The sequence below is a fragment of the Lissotriton helveticus genome, chromosome 12 (assembly GCF_964261635.1).
Source record: "Lissotriton helveticus chromosome 12, aLisHel1.1, whole genome shotgun sequence".
In the NCBI taxonomy this organism is placed as follows: domain Eukaryota; kingdom Metazoa; phylum Chordata; class Amphibia; order Caudata; family Salamandridae; genus Lissotriton; species Lissotriton helveticus.
This window is the reverse complement of record NC_136073.1, coordinates 643820380-643847284: the sequence shown is the minus strand read 5'-3', so window position 1 is coordinate 643847284 and position 26905 is coordinate 643820380. Positions and strand designations below refer to the sequence as shown.

Below are 26905 nucleotides of genomic sequence, written 5' to 3'. Positions count from 1 at the left end.
TGCACTCACTACTCACTACTCTGCACTCACTACTCACCACTCACTACTCACTACTCTGCACTCACTACTCTGCACTCACTACTCTGCACTCACTACTCTGCACTCACTACTCTGCACTCACTACTCACTACTCTGCACTCACTACTCTGCACTCACTACTCTGCACTCACTACTCTGCACTCACTACTCACTACTCTGCACTCACTACTCTGCACTCACTACTCACTACTCACTACTCTGCACTCACTACTCTGCACTCACTACTCACTATTCTGCACTCACTACTCTGCACTCACTACTCACTACTCTGCACTCACTACTCTGCAGTCACTACTCACTATTCTGCACTCACTACTCACTACTCTGCACTCACTACTCACTACTCTGCACTCACTACTCTGCACTCACTACTCACTACTCTGCACTCACTACTCACTACTCACTATTCTGCACTCACTACTCACTACTCTGCACTCACTACTCACTATTCTGCACTCACTACTCACTACTCTGCACTCACTACTCTGCACTCACTACTCACTACTCTGCACTCACTACTCTGCACTCACTACGCACTACTCTGCACTCACTACTCACTACTCTGCACTCACTGCTCACTACTCACTACTCTGCACTCACTATTCTGCACTCACTACTCACTACTCACTACTCTGCACTCACTACTCTGCACTAACTACTCTGCACTCACTACTCTGCACTCACTACTGTGCACTCACTACTCTGCACTCACTACTCTGCGCTCACTACTCACTACTCTGCACTCACTACTCACTACTCACTACTCTGCACTCACTACTCACTATTCTGCACTCACTACTCTGCACTCACTACTCTGCACTCACTACTCACTACTCTGCACTCACTACTCACTACTCTGCACTCACTACTCTGCACTCACTGCTCTGCACTCACTACTCTGCACTCACTACTCACTATTCTGCACTCACTACTCACTACTCTGCACTCACTACTCACTACTCTGCACTCACTACTCTGCACTCACTACTCACTACTCTGCACTCACTACTCACTACTCTGCACTCACTACTCACTACTCTGCACTCACTACTCACTACTCTGCACTCACTACTCTGCACTCACTACTCTGCACTCACTACTCTGCACTCACTACTCTGCACTCACTACTCACTACTCTGCACTCACTACTCTGCACTCACTACTCACTATTCTGCACTCACTACTCACTACTCTGCACTCACTACTCTGCAGTCACTACTCACTACTCTGCACTCACTACTCACTACTCTGCACTCACTACTCTGCACTCACTACTCTGCACTCACTACTCTGCACTCACTACTCTGCACTCACTACTCTGCACTCACTACTCATTTCTCACTACTCTGCACTCACTACTCACTACTCTGCACTCACTACTCACTATTCTGCACTCACTACTCACTACTCTGCACTCACTACTCTGCACTCACTACTCACTACTCTGCACTCACTACTCACTACTCTGCACTCACTACTCTGCACTCACTACTCACTATTCTGCACTCACTACTCACTACTCACTATTCTGCACTCACTACTCACTACGCTGCACTCACTACTCACTACTCTGCACTCACTACTCACTACTCTGCACTCACTACTCACTACTCTGCACTCACTACTCACTACTCTGCACTCACTACTCACTATTCTGCACTCACTACTCACTATTCTGCACTCACTACTCACTACTCTGCACTCACTACTCTGCACTCACTACTCTGCACTCACTACTCTGCACTCACTACTCTGCACTCACTACTCTGCACTCACTACTCACTACTCTGCACTCACTACTCACTACTCTGCACTCACTACTCACTATTCTGCACTCACTACTCACTACTCTGCACTCACTACTCACTACTCTGCACTCACTACTCTGCACTCACTACTCACTACTCACTACTCTGCACTCACTACTCACTACTCTGCACTCACTACTCTGCACTCACTACTCTGCACTCACTACTCTGCACTCACTACTCTGCACTCACTACTCACTACTCTGCACTCACTACTCACCACTCACTACTCACTACTCTGCACTCACTACTCTGCACTCACTACTCTGCACTCACTACTCTCTACTCTGCACTCACTACTCACTACTCTGCACTCACTACTCTGCACTCACTACTCTGCACTCACTACTCACTACTCTGCACTCACTACTCTGCACTCACTACTCTGCACTCACTACTCTGCACTCACTACTCTGCACTCACCACTCTGCACTCACTACTCACTACTCTGCACTCACTACTCACTACTCTGCACTCACTACTCCCTACTCTGCACTCACTACTCCCTACTCTGCACTCACTACTCCCTACTCTGCACTCACTACTCCCTACTCTGCACTCACTACTCACTACTCTGCACTCACTACTCTGCACTCACTACTCTGCACTCACTACTCACTACTCTGCACTCACTACTCACTACTCACTACTCTGCACTCACTACTCTGCACTCACTACTCACTACTCTGCACTCACTACTCACTACTCTGCACTCACTACTCACTACTCACTACTCTGCACTCACTACTCACTACTCTGCACTCACTACTCTGCACTCACTACTCTGCACTCACTACTCTGCACTCACTACTCTGCACTCACACTCTGCACTCACACTCTGCACTCACACTCTGCACTCACTCTGTGCACTCACTACTCTGCACTCATTACTCTGCACTCACTACTCTGCACTCACTACTCTGCACTCACTATTCTGCACTCACTACTCTGCACTCACACTCTGCACTCACACTCTGCACTCACACTCTGCACTCACTACTCTGCACTCACTACTCTGCACTCTGCACCCACCACTCTGCACTCTGCACTCTCCACTCACTACTCACTACTCTGCACTCTCCACTCACTACTCACTACTCTGCACTCACTACTCTGCACTCACTACTCACTACTCAGCACTCACTACTCACTACTCTGCACTCACTACTCACTACTCTGCACTCACTACTCTGCACTCACCACTCTGCACTCTCCACTCACTAATCACTACTCTGCACTCTCCACTCACTACTCACTACTCTGCACTCTCCACTCACTACTCACTACTCTGCACTCACTACTCTGCACTCACTACTCACTACTCTGCACTCACTACTCTGCACTCTGCACTCACTACTCTGCACTCACTACTCTGCACTCTGCATTCACTACTCTGCACTCACACTCTGCACTCACACTCTGCACTCACACTCTGCACTCACACTCTGCACTCACACTCTGCACTCACACTCTGCACTCACACTCTACACTCACACTCTACACTCACACTCTACACTCTGCACTCACTACTCTGCACTCACTACTCTGCACTCACTACTCTGCACTCACACTCTGCACTCAGCACACAGGTTGGCACATGGGCAGTCTTTTTCTATGTCTATGACACCCAGGTTCCGCACTGTGCGCGCCACCGATATCATGGAATCTTCCACCACACTTTCTAAAACTCTATAGTCCGAAGCATAATAGGCACAGGACCAAATGAAGGGTAGACATTTGCTTAAAAAAATCTTATTGTATTTATGAGAAGCAAAAGCGAGACTGTGAAATGTGCTGAATATCAGTTTGTTACGAATCAACAGAGTGGAGTTAGAGAACCAAGAAATGGTAATTTAAAATCCGGGTTAGAAGGAGTAGTAATCCCAAGCTGAGCATCAACGGGCGTGAAACAGCGTGGTGGGCGCGCACGAGACGCAGCGTGGGCGTGCACATCAGCTGAAGATCGCCGGAGAAGACACCGAGTCTGCCTGCTGCCCTGACTGACCCGCTGCAGAGGGAAAGAGCCCGGTGAGTGGGGGTAGAGGGGGGGCGGCAGAGAGGGAGTGGGCAGAGAGAGAGGGTGTGTGTGTGTGTGCGTGTACATGCATGCGTGCGTGTGTCTGTCTGTGTGTGTCTGGGTATGCCTGCCTGCCTGCCTGCCTGTGTGCGCGTCCACAGACCCTGGTAGGCTCGTGCACCGCTCTGTCCTCCCTTGAGAGCGAACTCGGCTGCAATAGGTCTCCGAGACCTAAAAAAGTTTAGGACAACATAGTATTACACAGATTGTTAAAAAAGAAAAAATCCAGCAGTGTAAATATGGACAATGAGCAATTCCAACAACCTTATTCAGTCTCTAAAGCTGGTAACGCTTTCTGATAGCCATAGTACCGTTAATATAATTGGATCCCGCAGTGCAAATAACAGGAGTGGCCAAAGTATGCAGAAAGTTAAAACCATCAATATATGTACAGGGTCGGATTTCCTTTAGAAGTGGTGCTAAAAGTTTTTTCCTCGCCTCTTTGTAAAGGGGGCAGAATAAGAATCTACAGTCTGATCTGCACTGTGATGATGGAAGTGTTTCGCCTTCTCGATTACCAAGGCTTTTACCACAGACTGTTCTGCTAGCAAGAAGACATCAGATGCGGTCATAAAAGTGGTATCAACAGAAGGCGATGGCTGCTTAGATCTGCTTCTTGTTAAATGACTCCCATCTTCTTCAGAGAATTCAGCGGGCGGTAAAAGTCTCAACGCTCCTCTTCACTCAAATGATCAACAGTTTACAAAAACACTTTTTCTCCATATAAAAAGTGCCCAATCTGAAGAAAAGATTGAAAATGACCAATCTATTTGCTTTACTTTTCTATAATCAAAACAGGTTTTTTTATGTCAGGAACACACCTTAATGTAGGTACTAAATTCGGACACATGTACCCGAAAAAACAGTGAACATGTAAGAAAACCAAATGTTATATATTATACCATTGTTTTTATAGTGTGTTTGCCAACTGGAGTGCGCCAGAACTCATCTCATTGTTGATACTGGAATGCCCAGCTACTCTCCCCAACATGTTTACCCTTAATTTTGGGAGTCAGCACACCAGTTCCACAGTGCTGTGCTATGTCTCTAGGTCTCACTGTTACTTCCTTTCAGCCAAACTATTTCAGCCTGTCAGTAGGAGTGCAGGAGTGCTGCAGCACCTCTGAAATAACCATCCTGCAGTTCAGAAAGAAAATGAGAATAAAGATGCCTTTAGATTTAGTTTTTACCTGGTCACATCTTCTATGCGGGCAAAGACAGGGCTCAATGTCAGGCTATGTCTTTTAACAAAGTGCTGCTTGTTCTTTGAAAAGGGATATTGGTTTTTACTATTGTTTCGGTGGCTATAAAATGAGAAGATTTTGTAACGTGAACTATGTAATAATCTTGCTGGGATTCAGGGATCGTAAAAAGAAAGGAAGTTGGATGTATTTTCTTTTCTAAAACAAATTAAAATGTAAATACCTGTAAATGAACTGTACACGTAATAAAAAATATACTAGCAGCAGGAAAAGCACAAATGAGGCGCATTTGTAATTTTGAAGTGTGATAGAAACATTTTAATAGGATCAGAACGACTCAAGACACTTTACTTGGAGATGTACAAATTATAAATATATGCTCAAACCTGTTTACTACAGATTATCATGTCTTTGCCTCATAGTTGTATCAGTCAAACTGTATGTCTGTGCCAATTTAATTGACATTTCAATAGAAAATGAGCTGTTTGTAACTGACATTGCGCTATCACGACATGCTTTGATATATTTTCAAAAGCGTGTTCCAAAATGCACCACTGGGCACCTACTGCACCCTTACTACTCTGCTGATGAATTAGTGAGGCTTATTTGCTACACTTGTTCTTTGTGTGATTTAATTTTTCAAAAGCCCTATGGCTTCTGTGATGTAACATTGATGGCAGCACCTTTACTGTGAACATTATTCCAGCACCTCTACAGAGTTCTGACTGGAACTAGGAATGGGACGTCACATTAATGCTCATGATGGGCAGCAGTTTTGTCCTTGCTTACATTTAAACTTGAATCCCATTATGGGTCGAACAGAACCAAAGTAACCCTCCGCTTCAGTCAGAGAGGAACACTGGTGCTAGACTATAGCTACCATATGTTCCCCCGGGAAAATGGAGGAGTCTCCAGTCATGTAGAATGGGTTCAGCCTTACAAGATTGGGGCTAGGACAGGGAATGTTAATGACAGTGACAGCTGGCATGTACAGAGGGTGGTGGGGCGGGGGCACAAATATAAGAGAAAATAGACTTACCTTTCTGGCTTGCAGTGCAACGTCCTCCTCCCTTAGGTGTCTTCACAAAGCTCCGGACCCTGGAATCTGCACTACCCAATCCTGGCACTGCTCTCACAGTATGAGAGAAGTGCCAGGAATGGAGGGAGCTGCCTCACTCCGTGCTCGCAAGAGCACTGCAGGGCTGCGCCCTCTCTAAACCAACTGTCTAAGACAGCTAGGTTAGAGAAGTTTCAAATGCATGCATGGCTAAGAGACATGCCCATTTTAAAGCACACAGCTCCCTGCTGCTACCACTATGCAGCACTGGCCTAGCCCTTCAAATATTAAACCCAGCAGCTAGAAATTCTCTGGGTGTACTGGAAGCAGCTGAAAAGCTGACTTCACATCACATTTAGCCATAAATGCTCCCGGGCCTGTTGCACCGCCAGTGACGGCCACATCTACAGAGGAGTAGGACACCAACGCTACTTTCTACGCAATGCAATCATTCACTGACCTACCCTGAAGCCACGACAAATGTTTTATCAAACAACATTGACCTTCCTCCTCCTTGGAGACCACTCCAATGGGAGACACAATCAATCCTCCGCAGGACAATTATGAAAAGGTTCTGCCATCCTGCCCTTGGAAATCTCTTCCTCCAGCTTGTCCCTAACTGCCTGTCTATATCCAGATGGGAACGCAGATTGTCTGCCCACCGTCCTATCCTGGGACCCTCATACCCCAGCCGAAAACTCCAATGAAACCCATACAGCAACAAATTCTGCTTCTTCTGTTTGCTCATCTAAACCCAGCAGAGTACTCCAACTTCTCGAGGTCCTGACTTTTGGTTCGGGATGGGTTGCTGAAAAATAAAATGGTAATAAATAAACGTTATTACCATTTTATTTTTCAGCTCTGGGGCTTGTGGGGCGATGCTACTCCGCTCAAATGGAGGAGCCGCCCCTGGTTAATGAAGCCTAAAATATATTGTTTGCTATTGTATAGAATTGCCATCAACTGTCTCCACGGTGCAGTACCATCTGGATTTACTGGATCCAACCTCTGTTATATCGACCACATCTAGCCATCTCACTTAAAGCGTTGAAATGCAATCTTTGATTTCAACACAAGGCAGCTAGCTGCTTTAGATAATTCTGTTTACCTGAAACCACGTTCAGGGAGATTTTAATTATAATTATAATCTTAAACCATATTACGGAATTGCCTTGTACGAACGTGTTTTCAGGCTTCGCTTTTTTCAGAATATTCTCTTCAAATTCCTTGGTATTTCTCAGGTCTTCTCCTCCCATATGCCAGGATTGTCAAGCATGCCACAGAGGATTAATCCGACATTTCTAGCATTTCTTTTTTTTTTAATATATTTCTTTTTATTAACACAAACATCAGCAATAGCATACAGTACAGAGGGTCAATCACAGCAGCTGAGCATACTTCGTGGGATACAGGAGATACAACACTTAGTTACATTGAACTTCACGGGGAGGGGGAATCTTCCGGTACAGCAATCCTGGGTGGTGTACAAATCTCTCCCCTGTAACTGTTCCAAGGCCCCCACACCAATGACCACTTCCGAGGGCGTCCCCTAGCCAGGTATGTGGTTTTTTACCTAAACATAGACCAATCCATATCGCTTTCCCACCCCTCCACGGAAGGGGGCTGCTCTGCTCCCCACAACGGGGCAATATTGCTTGGCAATCATATAGCATAGAGTGACCCATTGTGTCTGCGAAGTGTGTAAGTCAGTGGGCTCCCATATGTTAAGCAAACACCTCCTTGCCTCGGGAGACTGGGAAACTCCAAGTACTTCATGTATGATGTTATGTATGCTACTCCAATAGGTGGTTACCCGCTCACACTCCCAGATAATATGCATGAAGGTACCGACTAGACCACACTGCCTTTTACATAGTCCCGCGTCTGAAAGCCCCATGTGTACCATTCTAGGTCCCGTAAGGTAAATTCTATGTAAAACCTTGAGTTGCACCAGTCGGAGGAGAGCTGGAATTGCAACCTCCCTAGGTGAGGACACAGCTGTCTGACAGTTTTCCTCATCCAGCTCTAAGCTGTCCTGCACCCACTTATCTCGTAAGGCTTGAAGGGAGTCAGACCTGTGATTGATCAGTTTTCTGTATATTAAAGAAATTGTCTTATCAGGAAGGTGCCCATCTATTATTCTATCCTCCAGAGGGGAAGCCTCTGAGGGTTCTGTCTCGCCAGGCAGGGCCGAGTGCAGAGAATGCCAAATTTGTCGATACCGAAAGTACTCTAAGTGTGCGAGTTTATATTCTTTCTGCAGTTCCTCGAACAATTTGATCTTCCCTTTCCCCCAGATATCTCCAACTGTGGAGATGCCAATGAGTTCCCACTTTTCAAAGCCCTTTGTCTTCCATAAATTACCAAGCTGTTCGGAGTCCCATAATGGGGTTGGCATAGTCAATCTATTTTTCCAGCCTAAGGAGCCCGTAGCCACATGCCAAATATGCGTAGAGTGTTTAGTGGGACCCGATAACAGTATCATTTCTAGCATTTCTTGAACATATGACATCTTTTACAAGCCACAACAAAACTCTCTGAATAGGGCCCGTCATGCTCTCTACAAAGCACCAGTAATAGATCGTTGCTGTTCATTTCTTAATCGGTGTCTGACATTTAGACAGATGCCCCTTATTGCCGGCTCCAGGAGCACTGCTCTGTTGGGGTATTTATCCTTTTGTAGAAGGAGAAGCGAGCCGGTGAGAGCACTTTCATTTAAGCATTTCCAAATATGCTGCACCCTCACTTAATATGAACTTGTTTCAATTTGTTTTATTCGTTTTTGATGCCTAAACATGACAAATTCCTGTTACGGTCAAAGTAGCCTAATGGGCAGAGAAGAAGTGTCCCTTCAGAAGTCATTTTAAACCCGCCTACTATGTAATCTTATATGACCCGCTGTATTAAGATATGGAGGCTTTTGCTTTGGTAACCTGACCTTGTTAATTCTTTTTCTTCTTTGTTTTTTATCTTTGTATGTAGTGTTTCATATCACAGATTTTTCGAATTGGCCAAACTCTGGTGGTAAATGTAATGTTGCACATTGATTTTTCCTGTAGCTCAGCGAGTAGCTCAGCGAGGCTGTAGCATCTGAGATTCGCACTTCAAAAGCCAACAGTCGACGCAATGGAAATAAGATATTTGGAGATTTAGTTAAACCATTTTTCTTGCACATTTCAGAATGCAAGTTATGCTGGAAGCCTGATGTACTCGAACCAAGACATACGAGTCAAGAACTCATCGGTTTCCTCGAGAAAAGAGTGAGTAAAGTGAACCCTGTGGATACTCCATGTTTGTTCCCTCTGAAGACTCTCACTTATCTATTTAAGTGTGCTTCACCTCAGTTTTGATTGTCTGCTGCTTTGACTGAGTGTTTAATGTTTGAGTTGACTTTGTGAGCAGCCATTTCCAATTACATGCAGCATAGCTTTAGGACGCTTTGTGTCATCAACAATGCTATAGGTTGTGGTTTTGGATTGAAAACATCACTAATACTTCTCAACAAAAAGAGAATGAAATACAAATTTACCGGATTATGTTTTCTTTCCATAATTGGCTCTCTTCCAAAGACAGTAGTTTCACTTTCAGGATTATGGCCTTGCCCATTCTGTTTTCAACCTTCGGTTGCCACAATTATATTATTTGTCTGTATTTTTGATCAACTAGAACAGACAAGGAAACACCACGGTACCAGCAAATAAAAGGAAGGAAGGCTGCCACCAATTTGGGGACAGGGGAAACACATCTATGTATTTTGCGTGAGCTTTACTTATGCGGTTAACATTCTTCATAAAGAGGTCTGAGTGTGTGGTAATTAGTGAATATGCTGTACCTCTGACTCGTATCTGTATATCTAAAATAACTTAGGTTTTGACATAGTCTGAAATCATGATCGAAAATGTTTATAGGTCTAAATTAATCGAAAAATGAACTTTGTCTTGAATAAGAACTCGTAATCAGTGTTGGCACATAATATTTTACATGTGTAGATTGGTGCAGTATGAACTTCGTCTTTCTTGACAATGGTTTAGTTCAAAAGGATGATGTCCACTGGAGTTATACTTAGCACCTCTCAGTTCCTGCTATGGAATCAATTTTCTGCAGTTGGCTAAAGTAATGACTCCTATTTCCCTTCTGCAGGTTCCGGTAATAACATTTTCACTCCTTTGATTTGATTGATTTCTTTGGTTTCTTCCATTTTTTTTTTGAAAATGTCTTTATTAACAGCATATAAGCACTGTAGCATATCCAATTCCAACACCCTTTGTTACATACCATCCGTACAGTGTACATATCATTATATAACCATCAGTTCCATTTTCCATTTTCCGTTTGCATAGTGATTCAATACCCTTGCCAACTCCCAAACTCCCTCCCTACCCTCCCCCCTCAGCACTTTCTCAATCATAGTAAATCTCAAAAGCGGCGTTGACCCATCCCTAGCGTTCACATAATGTCTTCCTGGTAGTTCTATCTCCTTCCATGAACATAATCAAGCAACATATATCTCAGCCAAGGTCTGCATCTTGGTCAAGGGGGACCTCACACTGGGTTCAGTGATCGTGCGTGCGTGACTCTCGGCACAGGCGGTGAATCCCATCCCTGCCACGATCTTGCACCCAAACCAGCACAGAATCTAAGCGTCGTGGTCTCGCACTCCCTGTTCAAACTCTATCAAGAGAGCGTTCCAGGGGGAGGAGCTTGGCGGGCATCCGTGATGGCCGCGTGAGCACAGCGCTCTCCGGACCCCCGCCACTCCCGGCATGATATCCTGAACATATCCTGACTCTTCACGAGGATTTGTGTAGAGGACGCTGGGCTGATCTTCCTGGGATTTTTGGAATTTGATTTGGACCCGGGGCGCCGAAGATACGACGACTCGAACTTTCGGGGTCCGCCCTTGAGGTGCGCCCGGGACTGGGTGCGGCACAGTGGCCGTCTTGGAGTTGAACAACAGCGGCAGGGGGATTGGACTTGTGGGTCCCCCTCTTAAGTTTCGGTTTCGATTCTGCTTCAGACTGAGACAACTGGCAGGGGAGTCTGGCCTTTGCTGGGTCCGGCGCACGAGACGGCTGTCGGGCCTTTGACTAGCTTCTTCTCCTTCCAGGCTAATTCACTCCTAGTGGTACCCTCGCCGCTGCTTTTTGGTCCCGACGCCCTACTTTCCTGCGGCCATTTCCATCGGGTCGAGTGAGTCTCCTGGTGACGCAGTCTCCGACATGGCGGGCAGAGGGGACCGAGAGACTCGGAAGACCAAGACGCCCCTGCGTGGGGGCCCGGTCCAGTCCAATGTTATGGACCGTTACACCCATTCGAAGGGGTCCCCTGGAGCCGCCCTGCCTGGCCCAAGTGTGGTTGACCACATTGTGGACGCGTGAACGGAGCCGTCCTTGCAGGACATCATGGGCGCCATTTCTGGCATGAAGGAAACAATAGGCCAACAGTATGAAGCTTTGGCCCACAAAATCGACACCGTGGCCATTGATGTGAACTTGATTCGGGCCGACCTATCTAAAACCAATGAGAAGGTGAAGTCATTGGATCTCAAGTCATCCAGCCTCACGGCAGACGTCTCGGAGATACAGACGGAGATTGGTAATCTCCGTAGGGTGAACGATTTCATGACCCGGCGCCTGGAGGACTTTGAGAACAGGGCACGTCGCTGTAATGTGCGTGTGGTTGGCGTTCCGGAGAATCCAGACCCGCACTCTGTTGATCTCCTGGTCGAGGACCTGATCCAGAACTACCTCTCTCCGTCTGGGTTGAGTAAATTCTTTGCAGTGGAACGTGCCCATCGTGTTCCGGGAGGCCAGGGTAAGCCGGGCGCCCCGCCGAGGCCTATTGTTGCGAAACTCTTCCACTATAGGGATCGGGACGCTATCCTGCAGGCATCGCGCGTGAAGGGCCCGGTGGCCTTTGAGAATGCCACGGTGAACTTTTACCCGGACTTTTCTCAACAGGTGCAGAAACAGCGTATGGGCTTCCGTGGAGTCAAGAAGCGCCTCCGGGACATGGGATTGCGCTATGCTATGCTTTTTCCGACCAGGCTGCGAGTTGAGTTGTAGTGTAGCTCCTATTTTCCCAATAGGCTCTGCGCATTGGAATAGTACCTACAGCAGTAAAGGCCTAGGCCAGACGTTAACTAGGTCTACTACTGTCGATACTAGACTTAATTTTTGGGTTTGCCAGCTAAGCTCAGAGTTCGCTAGAAACTTTCTCGAATGTTCAAGGAAGGATTAACTCCCCTGATTAGACAAGAAGGGATTTAGTTTCTGACAACCATAGAACATGACAACTTTGCTCTCCCCTAATCAAGAGTCAATCTCATGAGTCGTGTGAGCACAAGGCAATTATTTTACTCAGTCAGTACGTGCATTCTTAGTCTCATCAGAATGTAGAGAAAAGGAAGAGACGGGCGTGTTCAATAAAAGATGTTATTTATTGATCAGTCTCTTTTCTCGTACAAGAGAAATGGATCGATATTATTGCAATACTTATAGTTAAGTAAAGTGCATACATTAAAAGCAATAGTATAAAATAGTACTGTAAAAACATTGATATGGTTTCTGAGCCATATGATGTTTTAAAATGATTAAAATATATTTACATACACATATACATTTGACTAAACGTACTCAACTGGTGTTTCTAAATACGCCTACCCCGTGTACCTGACCTAAGTCTAATGCGTGGGCGGGAATAGAAAGTTACAGTTTAAGTTAAGTTTGTTTTTGCCAAGTGAATAACTAAAGAATTCTCTGTGAGGGGTTATTCAGTTCTGTACCTGGAATTTAGGATGGATGAGGAATGGTATCTCTTTCTCTGCTCTCGATATTCCAGGCTGCCTGCGAGGGCTGCCCAGAAGCGCCGGTGCTGGGTCTCTCGGCTTGAGATAGCAGCGCGTCTCTCAGCGCGTCAGGAAGGCGGGGCTGCTGCCAGCGGGGTCTGCTTCTGCTCTCGGCTTCGGCAAGTATGGCTGCTCCGTCTTGTCACCACGCGTGTGTTTGCATAGGGCAAGGTCGGCAATATTTATACCTTAAAGGTGCCGAGATTGACGTAAGGATGGACATAGGTACGTCAATAAAGATGTCATACGACTTGCTCGTTAGCACATTCTTTTGCAAAAGTTCTCTGTGAAATCAAAACAATGGCCGCACGGATTTTCCAGGTTGTCATAGGTTTGATTTGTTATGAGAACGTCGTATGCCTTATCAGGGGCTGGAGGAATGTCGCTTGTCTAATTAGATCTCAAGCGTTATGACCTAATCAGATAACACGTTCCTGTGCCGTAGTGTGACTGCGTCAGATAACGGTATCTGCATCATGGGGGTTTTCTTGCCTCATGGGCTGACTGTTAGTTAACTAGCTAGGTAGTTTAACCAGAATAGGGTCAGGAATAGGGGGATCGATTCAGAACCTATAGAAATACACGACACCCACTCCACGCTAACTATGGTCATATCTACTAATCTATGCATAGTATAACATAGTACAACATACTATAGAGTATAGTGTATACCTTACCACCCCAAAATACATAAATGCATTTCGAAATTTTCAAATATACTGAAAAATTGCAGTCATATATATTGTATGCACTTAAGCTATGAATTAAATGCAAAGATAAACACGCATTGTAATGCATTATTGCTTTTTGGTATATGAGAAATACACATGAAATGGCTCTTAATATAGCTATACAGAAAGGAAAGTCGAGACCATTTCATCACATAATAAAATATTTGTGAACATACCAGCGGGCAGCTAAAGTCTATATAAAGTATCTAAAAATAGAAATCTTAGTTCTCTAGGAATAGTTTCTTACTTCAAGCAGAAGATCAGTGTCCCGGGGAAAAAATATATAGAAAAATATTTTATGGGCTTGCTGAAAAAAATTGCTGTCCGTGAACTGGATTGTAATTGTTCTTGTGACTTTATTTTTTAAAGTTGAAGGCCGAATTCAGGGAACGCCGTGTGCGAGTTTACTCAAAAGTCTCTATTTCTGTTCCGGAGAGAACATCATATCATTCAGGCTTTCGAAAAAACTGTCAACAGCTTCATGGGAAAGTTCCACTAAGTCGGAAATAGGGGTAACCATGCATTCATGCGCATGATTGTCTCCATTGACATTCTGATTTGCATTGCTGACAGAAGGTCGTACCTGTTTGATGTTGCTTTCATCTTGAACTTCACTACTCTTCAATCGTAGTGGTGAAGATTCCAGGAATGCCGTCATCAGAATTGGCAGCCTTTGAGGGCAGCACAGTGCGTGAACCTTGGTAGGAACCAACAGTGTATCTGCATCCACTGGCGCATCCGATTGTAGCGTCAGACAGGTGTCTAACACGCATTCTTCTCCGCATAGCAGACACCTTAGTACAGGTAAAACACACCTTTGCCACATTGGTCGAAATGATAGAAACCAAGTCATGTTTAGGTCTCTAAGCCGGGAGAGTCCCAGGATTTTTGATATCCGGTCCCGGTATCCAATGGCTAGGATCGTATCTTCCATTGTCGCGAGAGTTTGATCTGTGACATGGGTTGCCATAACGAAAAATAAGGACTAGGAATAGGATTCCTGCAATTAGTCCCAGGATCAGGGGAAGTCCGCCAAAAATCGAATGGACGAAATCTGGAAAAATACCCAGTATGGCTTTGAATGGTGTTAATGCCATCGAAAATACTGTCTTAAATACCTTTGAGACCCCAGTGGTATCAGAAATATTTAAGATTTCGCTCAGGATTTCCGCGAAATGTACGGGGGAATTAGTCGATAATAATGTATGTATCTCTGCAGTCGTCCTTGCGACTTGTAGATCATATGTTTCTTTTGATGACGTGAGCCTTGTAGGCGTCTGTAGAAGCACTGTTTTCATTCTGCTCAAAGTATCTATTCGAATAGAAGTAATTTTCAAACCGGGCCATGCCCTTGCCTCCCTGTCTGGTAAGGAGCTGGGGAACAAAGAACGTCCACAGCACTTGACCTTCGCCGTCGTGGTGACGAGATAAGGAGTCCCGGGCATAAGACTACAACATCTGCGTTCTACAATAAGAATGTAACTCCCATTATAGAGTCTTTGAAAGAATGGTTCTATTTCAGTTGCAGGTGCGCCTTGCTGGTGACATGAAAGGTTGTATGAATTCCCTTCACAGGCTCCGTGCAAACTAATTCCGTTACACAGAAGCGTGCCGCTTAGTGACATAGCACAATTGTTGCCACTAAGAAACACTTTCTGTCCTTTATTACTGACACATGCATGTGAATAGGGCAGGTTCCAAGTTGTTTTAAGGTACCCCTTTCCCAATTTCTCGTACATGCCAGCCTGTATATATTTTTGGCAGTATTGAAACCTGAAGGTTGAGATTGGAATATTTATGATTCCGTGGATTATCCATTCACTTGTGGAAAAGTAAATTTTGCCATGTTCTGTGTCCCTACGCCTCATCCATCATATGTTATGTGTGCATGATTAAATATGCATATGCATTCCCCATGTCCGATTAATGACGCAATTATAGTTGTGTCCACCTCTGGTATGCCAGTTTCCAGTCTTCGTGAATACTACGAATATTAGGCCTATGTAAAGCTACGTTGCCACGTTTCTCAGTGTGCACGTTATTTCATTGTAAAGTCCCCGTCTCTAGGCCTCAAAAGGGCCCGGACACCAGATTCAGCTCCTGTCTCCTGAAGCCTCGCTGAGGAGGGATACAGCCCCCACCTGTATCCTCGACCCTTCACTTACTTCCTGCCACCCAGTGCCCGGTGCAGCCTGGCTCTGCCTCTGAGTCTGCCAAAAGTATGTTATAGTTCCAGTTATCAGTTCAGTCCTCCTTCTCTGCATTCCTAAGCTACTGAACTGCATCAATAGTTTCCGTCATTGTCTAGCCTTTCCGGCTCCACGTTAGAGAAATACTGTATTCAATGGTCATTTAATATTCTTCATCACGCACTACATGTAGAATAATGCATGGTCCAGTCTTAGAGTCTGTTAGCCTTTCCCCTCCTAACTTCTAGTTTATATCAACATGTTCTCTAAACATCAGATACTAGATACTGTTTAGGTACATGTCGCCCTGACTCTCCAGACTTCAGTCTCTGCTCCTAGCACAGAGTTCATAGCCCCCAGCTTCTCCTAGTAATACGTCATTGCTAGTTTGCGCGCACCATCAGGTTAGAGGTCCCGGCTCCTTAGGTAGCCCCCTCCAATGTTTCCGCCCCATTCATGACATATTCTGTTACGTTTGCACCACATGTCTATGTATACGCCCAGTTACACCTACTTTCGCCCTTATCTTTCGCGACTGCTACGCGTCACGCCTTCAGCTCCACCCACTGCTACGCCCACTGCAATGTAATGCTATGTGTTTGCGTTATGTATATATGCTCATGTATTGTTATTAAAAGCCAGCGCGCTCATCCCAGATCCAGCCCCAGCAGCTGCTGGGCCCTGTCATCCTGTCATCTTATTACTATGCAGGTTGTCCTGTTCCTGTCCTTATGCTGTATTAAACCTGCAAAACTCCCACTACCTCGAATCTTGACTCTTATTTATTGAGCTATCTGTTATGATATATGTCTAGTCAAAAAGAGAGGTATTATTTATTTATTTACCACATAATGGCGCCCGAACAGGGACTTGCCCTTTCCCCACGCGTCGGTGAAGCCACGCCGACCCCCTGACCCTCTGCAGTCGTGACGGAACTCTTCTGCGCAGTGGCAGATATTTCTGCTCAAGTATCCCTCAGGCCCACGGAGGAGACGGAGGAGGCGGTCCAGCATCCAGACGAGACGGTGGAGGAACGCGGCGAGTCCCGACCAGAGCCCAAGCCAAGAGTCCAAGGTCCGAGGTATCCGGAGGTCCACCCGTAACTGAAGTCCGAAGCCCGAAGTTCGTCGTCGTAGCAGTCCAGTCCAGTCTGAGGCCTTCCGTTCTTGCTGCCCGGTGAGTACCGTTACTGGGGTGGTATCTAGACAGGGTCAATTTCATTGACTCTGGTCTGTGGGTTGGTGGTACACAGTCCCACAAACGAAGTGTCCACTTCGGTGGATGCGGGTCCTGACGTGTCTCTTTATGAGACCGGTAAGTTTCGTACTGTTCCAGCAGTGCATCTAGTTTCTGTTCTAGTCAGTTTCTGTTCTCGAGAAAATTTATGCGTTCTGTTCTCAGTATTTCCAGGTAGTATTCTGTTCGAACTGTTATTTTAAACGTTTTTCATGTATTTCAATGTCGTGGTATGAATGGGGAATAAGTATCGTGTTTATTGTGTATTGTATTGTGTCTAGATTACAGTTCAGTCATGCCCATATTTTCCAAGTTACGTCAGTTAAAAACTAGAAAGGGTCTGCTGGAAGCAGCAGTTCCCGTCCCGCCCAGGGACAGTCCAGGTCACTTTATGTATCAGAAACATGGCATAAGTGCCATATTGTATCTAGATTTATGGGTAGAGTATACCAAACAGTTAGAAGAAAAGTATAGATGGCCCGTATCGGGTACATGGGATGCCGAGTGCATCATGCGAGTAGAAGAGGCATTATGGAAAAAGAAAGCCAGACAGTCACAGAAAGATGCCATCGAGTTATGGCGTAAAGAAGCTCATAAAAGAACCGAAAAAGAAATCAGAAAGTCAGAATTAAGTAGAGAATCCTTAGAACGAGCACAAGAAAAAGAATTAATCGAGATAGGTGAACAAGTCAAAGCCGAACAGTCAGACAGACAGAGGAATGCCCTTATTAAGGGTATGTACCCTCTTCTTGCCGAGGGCTTGCCAAAAGCGACCCCAGAGGCATCCAGTAATTTCCCGCCACCATTAGTTCCGACCAAGCTACGTCACAAACAGACTGCAGCTGATATTTTTATTTCGTCCTATCTGGACGACACAGTCCCTGAATATGCAAATCCTGCTCGCGCTCCGCCAGTCCCTGTAAATCAGGCACATCCTGCTCCTCCAGACACCGGGGCACCCCATGCAGTACCTGCTACGGTACCCCCGGTCCAGCCAGCATTTCAATTTCCCGCTCCGCCACGAAGAATATCAGTCGACGATTCTAGTCTAGGGGCCGCAGGAGGAGGTCCTCCTCAAACCCCGCCGCCACGCAAGCGTTTATCAGCACTCGAATTACATGCTCAAGCATCACAGCGTACTCCCAAGAGTAATAAGTCTGTTGCAGAAATCAGGCAAGCCCTTGGCGAATGTGCCTATGACCCAGTCCCAGGCGAGAATAATATGGTTTTATATTCAGTACGCGTAAGGAGGGTGACCGAGTATCTAGTCACCCTACCCAATATGAAAGAAGATCTAGACAGAATATATCGTTTCATCCGTACAGGGGATGATCCAGAAAGTATTAGTGATGCCATGTCTCAAAGGAAGGCTGAGATCCAGCGTATGATATTAAAGTTTTTAATTAACTGTCTAATAAGAGAACAAGATTACCCGTCTAAAGATCCGGCCGAAATGAAAACCCTGACAAAGTGGAGTGATAATATAGCCGAGGGTAAGCACAATACCATTAGTGCCATGGAGAGTATGTACAAGAAAATCCGTAGAGAAATAATAAAGATACACGAACAACGTAAAGCAGCACAAGTAAGCGAGAAAGAAAGTAACTCTGATACTGAAGAGGTAGAGGACGAGAATACTGCCAGGATAGCGTATGTAGGAAAATCTAGATTTCCAGATCGCCATTTACGCCTAGAACACAAGTCAATTTTCCATCATTCAGCACCAGAACAAGGTTCCCTAGAACAAGTATTCCAAGCTACCGATCACATTCTGAAATCACGAATCGGTTACAGTGAATTAAGTACCATGCATGAGCAGGAACTAGCCCGATCAGCAGTCCGATGGATTACTGATTCTACCACTTTTCCAGACGAAATAGTGGCACAAATGTTTCTGAAAATGCCCCCAGCCGAGCAGCGACTGGTGGGTATGTATATGATCCAGCACCTCATTACTTTGTGTGAGGGTCAGCACTCTGATCCAGGTCCGTTACACGATGTCCTGAACGAGTTACTCCAGTATAGATGGAGAGGTCTAGGTACCGATTTAATTAGTGTCATTCTAGAACAGCGTCACAAATATAGAACGTTTCTGAACCCGCATTTTGTTCATGTCTCACCCCCAGAAAGTAAACCCTTTTACATGGAAAGACAGAACCCGTTACGAGAAGTGCATCCAGTTAAGACAGAGGACGGTGAAATGCAACGAGTGTTTGTATACACTCCAATAACAAAGATGGAACTCCTCGAAATGAAGAAATTAATTCCCTGTCATGACAAAGATCCAGCAGGGTTCCATAGAGAATTAAAAGACATGCTCCGTATGGGAGAATACACTTACCCAGATATCATTAAAATGTTAAAGGTCCTGTTGCCCGCAGGGGTGTATGAAAAGCTAAAGGAAAAAGAATGGGAGGTGGGAGAGAAAAAGATAGATTGGGCAGTTCTAGAAGCTGAAGACAAGTCACGTGTACCAGGTACCGGTCTAGGAGAGAAATGTAAAGAATTACCGGAATTATTAATACAAGTTTTACCCAGATTATTGACAACTAGAAAAGAAGACTGGGATGCAATCTCAGCCTGTAAACAGAAACAAGATGAAGATATTAGTGATTTTTATTCTAGGTTTGAAAAATGTTTCAGTATCAACAGTGGCCTCAAGACAAGTAGTGAGTCATACCCTCACCTTTTTGTTACTAAATTAGTCGAGAATTCAAGCCCACAAGTTAAAAATCGAGTTTTGAAAGTCGAGAGTACCTGGCAAGCTAATACCCCGTCCCAGATGTTGCAGATGCTCCAGTACCACCAGAATAGAATCAGGGAAGAGCAAGAACACGAGAGAAAACGTATGAAAGACACGAAAATGAAAGTATTAGTTGCACAATCCGTTCCTCAAGACAGTCAGAAGAGGGGTCCGAATCAAGCCAGTCATCCTACAGCTCCCGTTAAAGGGAATTGCAATTATTGTAAACAGCCAGGTCATTTTATAAATGAGTGTGCAGTTCTGAAACACAACATAGCTACTGGTAAGACTAAAGAAAGACCACGTCCGCCTAGACAAGAACAAGTTTCACAGATTCCTCAGTCACAGAATGCACAACAGACAGTTACAGCACCGCAGCCTATTGCTGCAACCCAGCATGTCACACAGCAGATGTACCAGTATGCACAGTCTGAGTATCCAGAGTACCAGCAGTATTCATGAAACAGCCTAGAGAGGGAGGTAGGCTTGCCTCTCATCGAGATACCTGTAGATCAAGAAGGTCCCTATGTTCATAGTCAAGTATTAGGGAAAGACAGAAAGTTCTTAATTGATACAGGGGCAAGTAGGACCACAATTAGTCATGCCGAAGTTCCAGGGGCTCCGCTCTCAGGCTCAAGAAATGTTTCCCTTGGATTTTCAGGAAAGCCTATCGTAAATGAGATTTCAAAACCAGTTACTCTAGAAGTAGGTCCATTGTCCCGTACTACTGATCTGTTACTTACTAAGTCATGTCCAGAAAATCTATTAGGCATTAAGACACTGAAAGAGTTAGGTGCAGTTATATGCTGTTCCCCGGAGGGAATACGATTGTTCCTACGTGACTTTAAGGGTCACTATGTATTACGAGATTTTGATTCAAGACTGTCTAATGTTCCGCAGCATTTATGGGCGCAAGGTCCAACTGATGTAGGGTACATGCAAATCACACCCCATCGTGTGACTCTTAAACCAGGTGTAGTGTTACCACGAATCAGACAGTACAGATTGCCACCTGAGGCTGTAGCAGCCTTATCCAAAATTATTGACGAGCTCATGGCTCAAGGAGTGGTTGTAGAAACTGACTCCAACGTATGTAATTCTCCGATCATTCCAGTTATGAAACGTACTGATCCTAATGCACCCCCAGTATATCGATTAGTGATCGACCTACGAGAACTTAATAAATGTATTATTCCTCAGTACCCAGTTGTTCCAGATATCTCTTCCCTATTGACAGCCATTGATTCCGAAGCCATGTTCTTTACAGTAATCGACCTCAAGAATGCATTTTTTAGTGTTCCAATTCATCCAGACAGCCAGTTTCTTTTCGGATTCTGTTTAAATGGAAGGAGCTATATGTTCACACGCGCTCCTCAAGGTTTCACAGAAAGTCCTAGTATTTACAGTCAAGCACTTAAGAGACAACTTGATAATGTTCACATGCCAACTGACACTGCCCTGCTCCAGTATGTCGATGATCTACTGATCACAGCTCGTTCTGAACGTGATTGCGAGCGAGCATCCCTTACAGTCTTGTATTTCCTGGCCGAGATGGGGCACAAGGTGTCCCCTTCGAAGCTTCAATTCTGTGTCCAGCAAGTGGTATACTTAGGACACTTACTGTCCAAGAGGGGTAGGCAGTTGACACCAGACCGTATCCAGTTAATAGCGAGTCTTCCTCAACCCAAGACCCAGAAGGAGGTACGTGCCTTTATCGGCCTTACTTCTTATTGTAGACAATGGATTCCTCAGTATGCATTTCTAGCCAAGCCACTGATACAGTTAACGACACAGGAGGCAGCCGCACCGACTGTCCTCCCTTGGACATCTGAACATACACTTAGTTTCAATGAGTTAAAGAAAGCCCTATGTCAAGCTCCAGTTCTAGCCACACCGAACTACAGTAAGCCTTTTACACTTTTCGTTACTGAACGTGAAGGTACAGCATTATCTGTTCTCACACAAGATCAAGCAGGACAAAACAAGCCCTGTGCTTATTTTTCGAGCACATTAGATCCTGTAGCCCAGGCTCTGCCTGCGTGCCTCAAGTCAGTTGCAGCCACAGCACTAGCTATCAGACAAAGTGATTCCATAGTTTTAGGACACTCCCTGACAGTACAAGTTCCACACTCCGTAGAAGTTCTTCTAAACCGAACACAAACTCAGCACTTGACAATTGCACGTTTAACAGGTTATGAATTGACACTGTTCCAGCCACACATAGAAATCAGACGCTGCAACATTTTAAATCCTGCTACACTGTTACCATCAGTTAATTCAAATCCTGACCCACATGACTGTGTGGAAGTAGTTAACATTACGACAAAGCCAAGACAAGATCTGACAGATATTCCGTTACCAGACCCCGACCTGACACTTTATGTGGATGGTTCATGTATGAGAACTAGTACAGGAGAACTAGTCGCCGCGTATGCAGTGACTACTGACACTGAAGTTATTGAAGCACACCGTATTAATACCCTGTCCGCTCAAGCAGCAGAGCTAGTTGCTCTGACACAAGCCTGTATACACGCCAAGAACTTGAAAGTTAATGTTTACACAGATTCACGTTATGCATTTGGAGTTGTACACGACTTCGGAGTGCTCTGGCAGGAGAGAGGTTTCATGACTTCTCATGGAACCAAGATTCAGCATGGTCTCCTTATCCAAGCTCTGTTAGATGCCATACACTTACCGACATCCATTGCTATCATGAAATGCAAAGCACATACGAAAGTCACTGACATTATTTCCCAAGGTAACGATCTAGCAGATCGCACAGCCAAGCTTACAGCACAGACTCCAGACATTCCAGTTAACATGACACATACTCCAGATCCGACTACATGCATGACAGTTAAGGACCCTACTCAAGATGTCATAGATATCCAGTTACATGCTACTCCCGATGAAATCAAGAAATGGTCCGAACAAGGAGGGGTCCAGACAGATCAAGGATGGTTAACGAAGGGTAGAGCCACATGGTTTCTCCCCGACTCTATGGTTCAAGTCATTATTAATACCGCACATAGTCCAGCACATTTAGGGGAAAAAGCTATGTTAGACAGTATCCAGAATATTTGGTTCAACAAGCATTTACGAGCTGCAGCTAAGCAGAAAGTCCGTACCTGTATGATATGTTGTCAGTTTAATCCAGGTAAAAGTGTCCCGGTGGAACAAGGTGGTTTCCAGCCCCCTGACCACCCTTTTGAAGTCCTCCAGATGGATTATATTCAGATGGAGCGATGTCGAGGTTTCAAGTATGTCCTTGTAGTTGTATGCGCTTTGTCCAGGTGGACAGAAGCATATCCAGTCCCAGATTACACAGCCGCGACCACTGCCAAGCAGTTGGTTCGTGAGTTCTTCCCCCGTTATGGACTCCCTAGAGTCGTATATTCTGACAACGGCCAGCCATTCTCCTCAGAGTTAATGAAGCACGTTTCCCTTTTGTTAGGGTACCAGTGGAAGTTCCATTGTGTACGCCATCCTGAAGCAGCCGGTCTCGTTGAGAGACATAATCAAACCCTGAAAATCCGCATCGCCAAAGTCTGTCAAGAAAAAGGTGTGGACTGGCTAGTAGCTCTGCCAGTCGCTTTATTTTACATGCGCATGGTCGCACATTCCAGATCAGGTCTGTCCCCGTACGAGGTCGTTTTCGGCCGCCCCCCTAACATGTGGGGTACTCCTAGACCCCGAAGTATTACCGATGTTTCAAGTAATATGCTGACAGATTACCTAGCTTCCTTGATGTCTGCCCTCAACTCATGTCGTTCACAGGTTGCCGCTGCATTTCCAGACAATACCGAGGTGGCACCGCATGAAATCGTTCCAGGATCCATGGTGATGGTCCGCAACTTTGACAGATCAAGTCCGCTGGAGCCTCGTTGGAAAGAGCCCCGACAGGTCCTCCTCACCACCCGTACAGCCGTGAAGTTGGAAGGACGCAAGGGCTGGGTGCACCTTTCTCATGTTAAACTTTTTAATGGACTGAAACCCGTCTTTAAGAACATTTCCCAGGATTTGAAGGATTGCCAAAGCATTGTTCTCAAGGACTGTCCCGCAAATGACATTGATTCAAAACCCCCCCTGTTAGAGAAAACTCCGCAGCAGGAGTATAAACAGAAACTACGGTCTAGTAAATAATTAAGTCAGTCAGTTTGATTGTCTAAGTCCTCCCCTAGGTGAAACGGTTAGACTGTTTCTGACATGTATAAAATAGACCCCCATAGTGAGAGAGTCAGTCAAAACTCAATCCGATGTATCGTTTTTCTATGTTTCATATTGTTTTCCAGCCTTATGATTTCTTGCACCAGTTATGCATTTTTCCTGTGTTTCCCAGTTCTTCATGTAAATAAGTCTTCTAACGTTACAGTAGAGCACACGTTTAGTGATCTGCCTCCTCACGAGCTGTCCTACCGCCTCGCTATGCGTAATAACTCATTTATCCGCATGTTACATTACTCACACCAGACCAGCAATGCCACTAATTGTTGGGTGTGTGGTCGACTCCCCCCTTTCCAGACACCGAAGGGAGTCCTGCCACTTTTTCCTTATCCTTTTTCACATAATGGTTCGTGTGGAGCATGGTCCACGTTAACGTCATCCTCAACAGATATGTCTTTTCTTAACAGTACATGTTTTCCAGACAAGCAAGGTCTCCCTCACCGAACAGGTTTAGATCTAGAAAATGAAGTGTATAATTTAGGTAATTATTCGTCGAATTTTATGGTCCTGAATGTTCAGTCTGATACTACTCCAGACTTACCTGCTATTTCAGTACTACCAGTCAAAGGCGAATTATGTGTCCGAAATAATGGTTCCGTACATGTAGGACATAGTGATTGTACTACTGTTGTCAAGTATAGTGACAGTGGGAAATCTATTTTCAAAGCTTCACGTCATTCATATTTTATTTGTGGTCAGACCGCATATGTTCGTCTGCCCCTCGATTGGGAGGGAACCTGTTACATTGCCTTCCTACTGCCACCTGTTTTCCTAGCCCCACCTGATTATCATAGAAATACACATCTAGTACACATTAGACATAGAAGGGAGTCCCCAATTGTCGATTATACTGAAACTGCTCTAGAACAATATACCGATTTCAATAAAGGTTTCTTCTTCTTTATAGGCCCTGTCCAGAATAGTAAGTTAATCCGTAGGTTAACAAGAACTCTTGAAGCTGTGGTAAATGAGACTGCCTCTGCTCTAGGTAACTTAACTGAAGAGCAATCTGCTATGAGATTTGTCGTTTTACAGAATCGTCTCGTCCTTGACGTCATACTGGCCGATAGGGGCGGGGCTTGTAGAGTCATCGGATCTAGTTGCTGCATTTTTATTCCAAATAACGCGCCGTCTGTCTATTCAGCTATAACCAGACTCCATAAAATTGCCCATCTGTTACACCAAGATCCAGGCACCTGGACATGGTCCGGTTGGTTCTGGAATATAATTTCCGCCTGGGGATGGAAAATATTGTCCTTTCTAGGTCTAGCAGTAGCGATCATATTCAGCTGCTGCCTCTGTATACAATGTGGCCCTGCGATTTGCGGCATTTGTGCTACCTCTTGTATTCCTAGTCCCAAGCCCCGTTCTAAATCCCGTTCTAAGAGAATTCGAGACGAGCAAATGATACTGTATGAAATGATAGACGGTATCATGAAAATTGATGTTTCCTGATGGAAACGTAGTGACAAGGAGGGAATGTGGAAAAGTAAATTTTATTGGTGTTGGATGGATGCACAGCTCAAAAGTTATTTGATATTTGAACCAAATTTGGGGAGGGTTCTGGTGCACCAAAAGGGTGGCGTCGAGGGTCCCACGACGTCAATACAATGCTGAGATAGTGAGACTAGAACAATCTAGAATCATCCCCCGTGGGCACTCGTTAAATCGTCTTCTGAATGAGGAAGACTTCCAGTTTGAGGTTTTTCTCAAATGTTCATTTTATTTCATGATTGACATTTAAAGTCTTTTTTGATTATTTTTGCAAACAATTTGATAATATCAGGCAATGTCCATTTCAAAATCACCAATGCATTTCGGGCATTAGATTCATGCCCTTCATCAGGGAGACGACACTACAAAAGATATATGATGAGTGACTGTTAATATATGATTAAAAACGGGTAAACAAACAGTTAAAGCAACATGGTTAACTCATTAGCATTAGGCTAAAAATGTAATGTACTAGTCAGTTGTTAAATTGGTTGGACTTCGTTGTACCAAAGACAGGTTATTGCAACAGAAAACATTCAAATAAAGAACAGTGTGTCAGTGTCACTTACATGCCTTTCCAAATCAGAGGTTCGAAGTCTAGAAGGAAAGTAAAGGGACTGGTTTACTATTAGTGCGGTCTGCGCGGTCTAAAAGCGTTATTAGAGGGATGGTCAGTGAGAAAAACGTTGGGATAAGACTAACCTGAATAGTTAGATTCCGGGTGTAAATAATCCAGTGCTCACTTCGGTAAATGCGGCACGAAGAATGTTTTCTGTTGCAATAACCTGTCTTTGGTACAACGAAGTCCAACCAATTTAACAACTGACTAGTACATTACATTTTTAGCCTAATGCTAATGAGTTAACCATGTTGCTTTAACTGTTTGTTTACCCGTTTTTAATCATATATTAACAGTCACTCATCATATATCTTTTGTAGTGTCGTCTCCCTGATGAAGGGCATGAATCTAATGCCCGAAATGCATTGGTGATTTTGAAATGGACATTGCCTGATATTATCAAATTGTTTGCAAAAATAATCAAAAAAGACTTTAAATGTCAATCATGAAATAAAATGAACATTTGAGAAAAACCTCAAACTGGAAGTCTTCCTCATTCAGAAGACGATTTAACGAGTGCCCACGGGGGATGATTCTAGATTGTTCTAGTCTCACTATCTCAGAAAAGTAAATTTTGCCATGTTCTGTGTCCCTACGCCTCATCCATCATATGTTATGTGTGCATGATTAAATATGCAT

General features: G+C 44.8%; 1 protein-coding gene across 2 annotated transcripts in view; it reads left to right on the top strand.

Annotated features, from left to right (window-relative positions):
• The window catches only part of ZDHHC1 (zDHHC palmitoyltransferase 1), a 658528-nt gene that overhangs the window by 447139 nt on the left and 184484 nt on the right, over positions 1–26905 (top strand). For both annotated transcript variants that reach the window (XM_078670152.1, XM_078670151.1), the window contains exon 8: positions 9364–9443. In XM_078670152.1, the coding sequence (XP_078526278.1) occupies positions 9364–9443 (80 nt within the window). The remainder of the gene's footprint in view (positions 1–9363; positions 9444–26905) is intronic.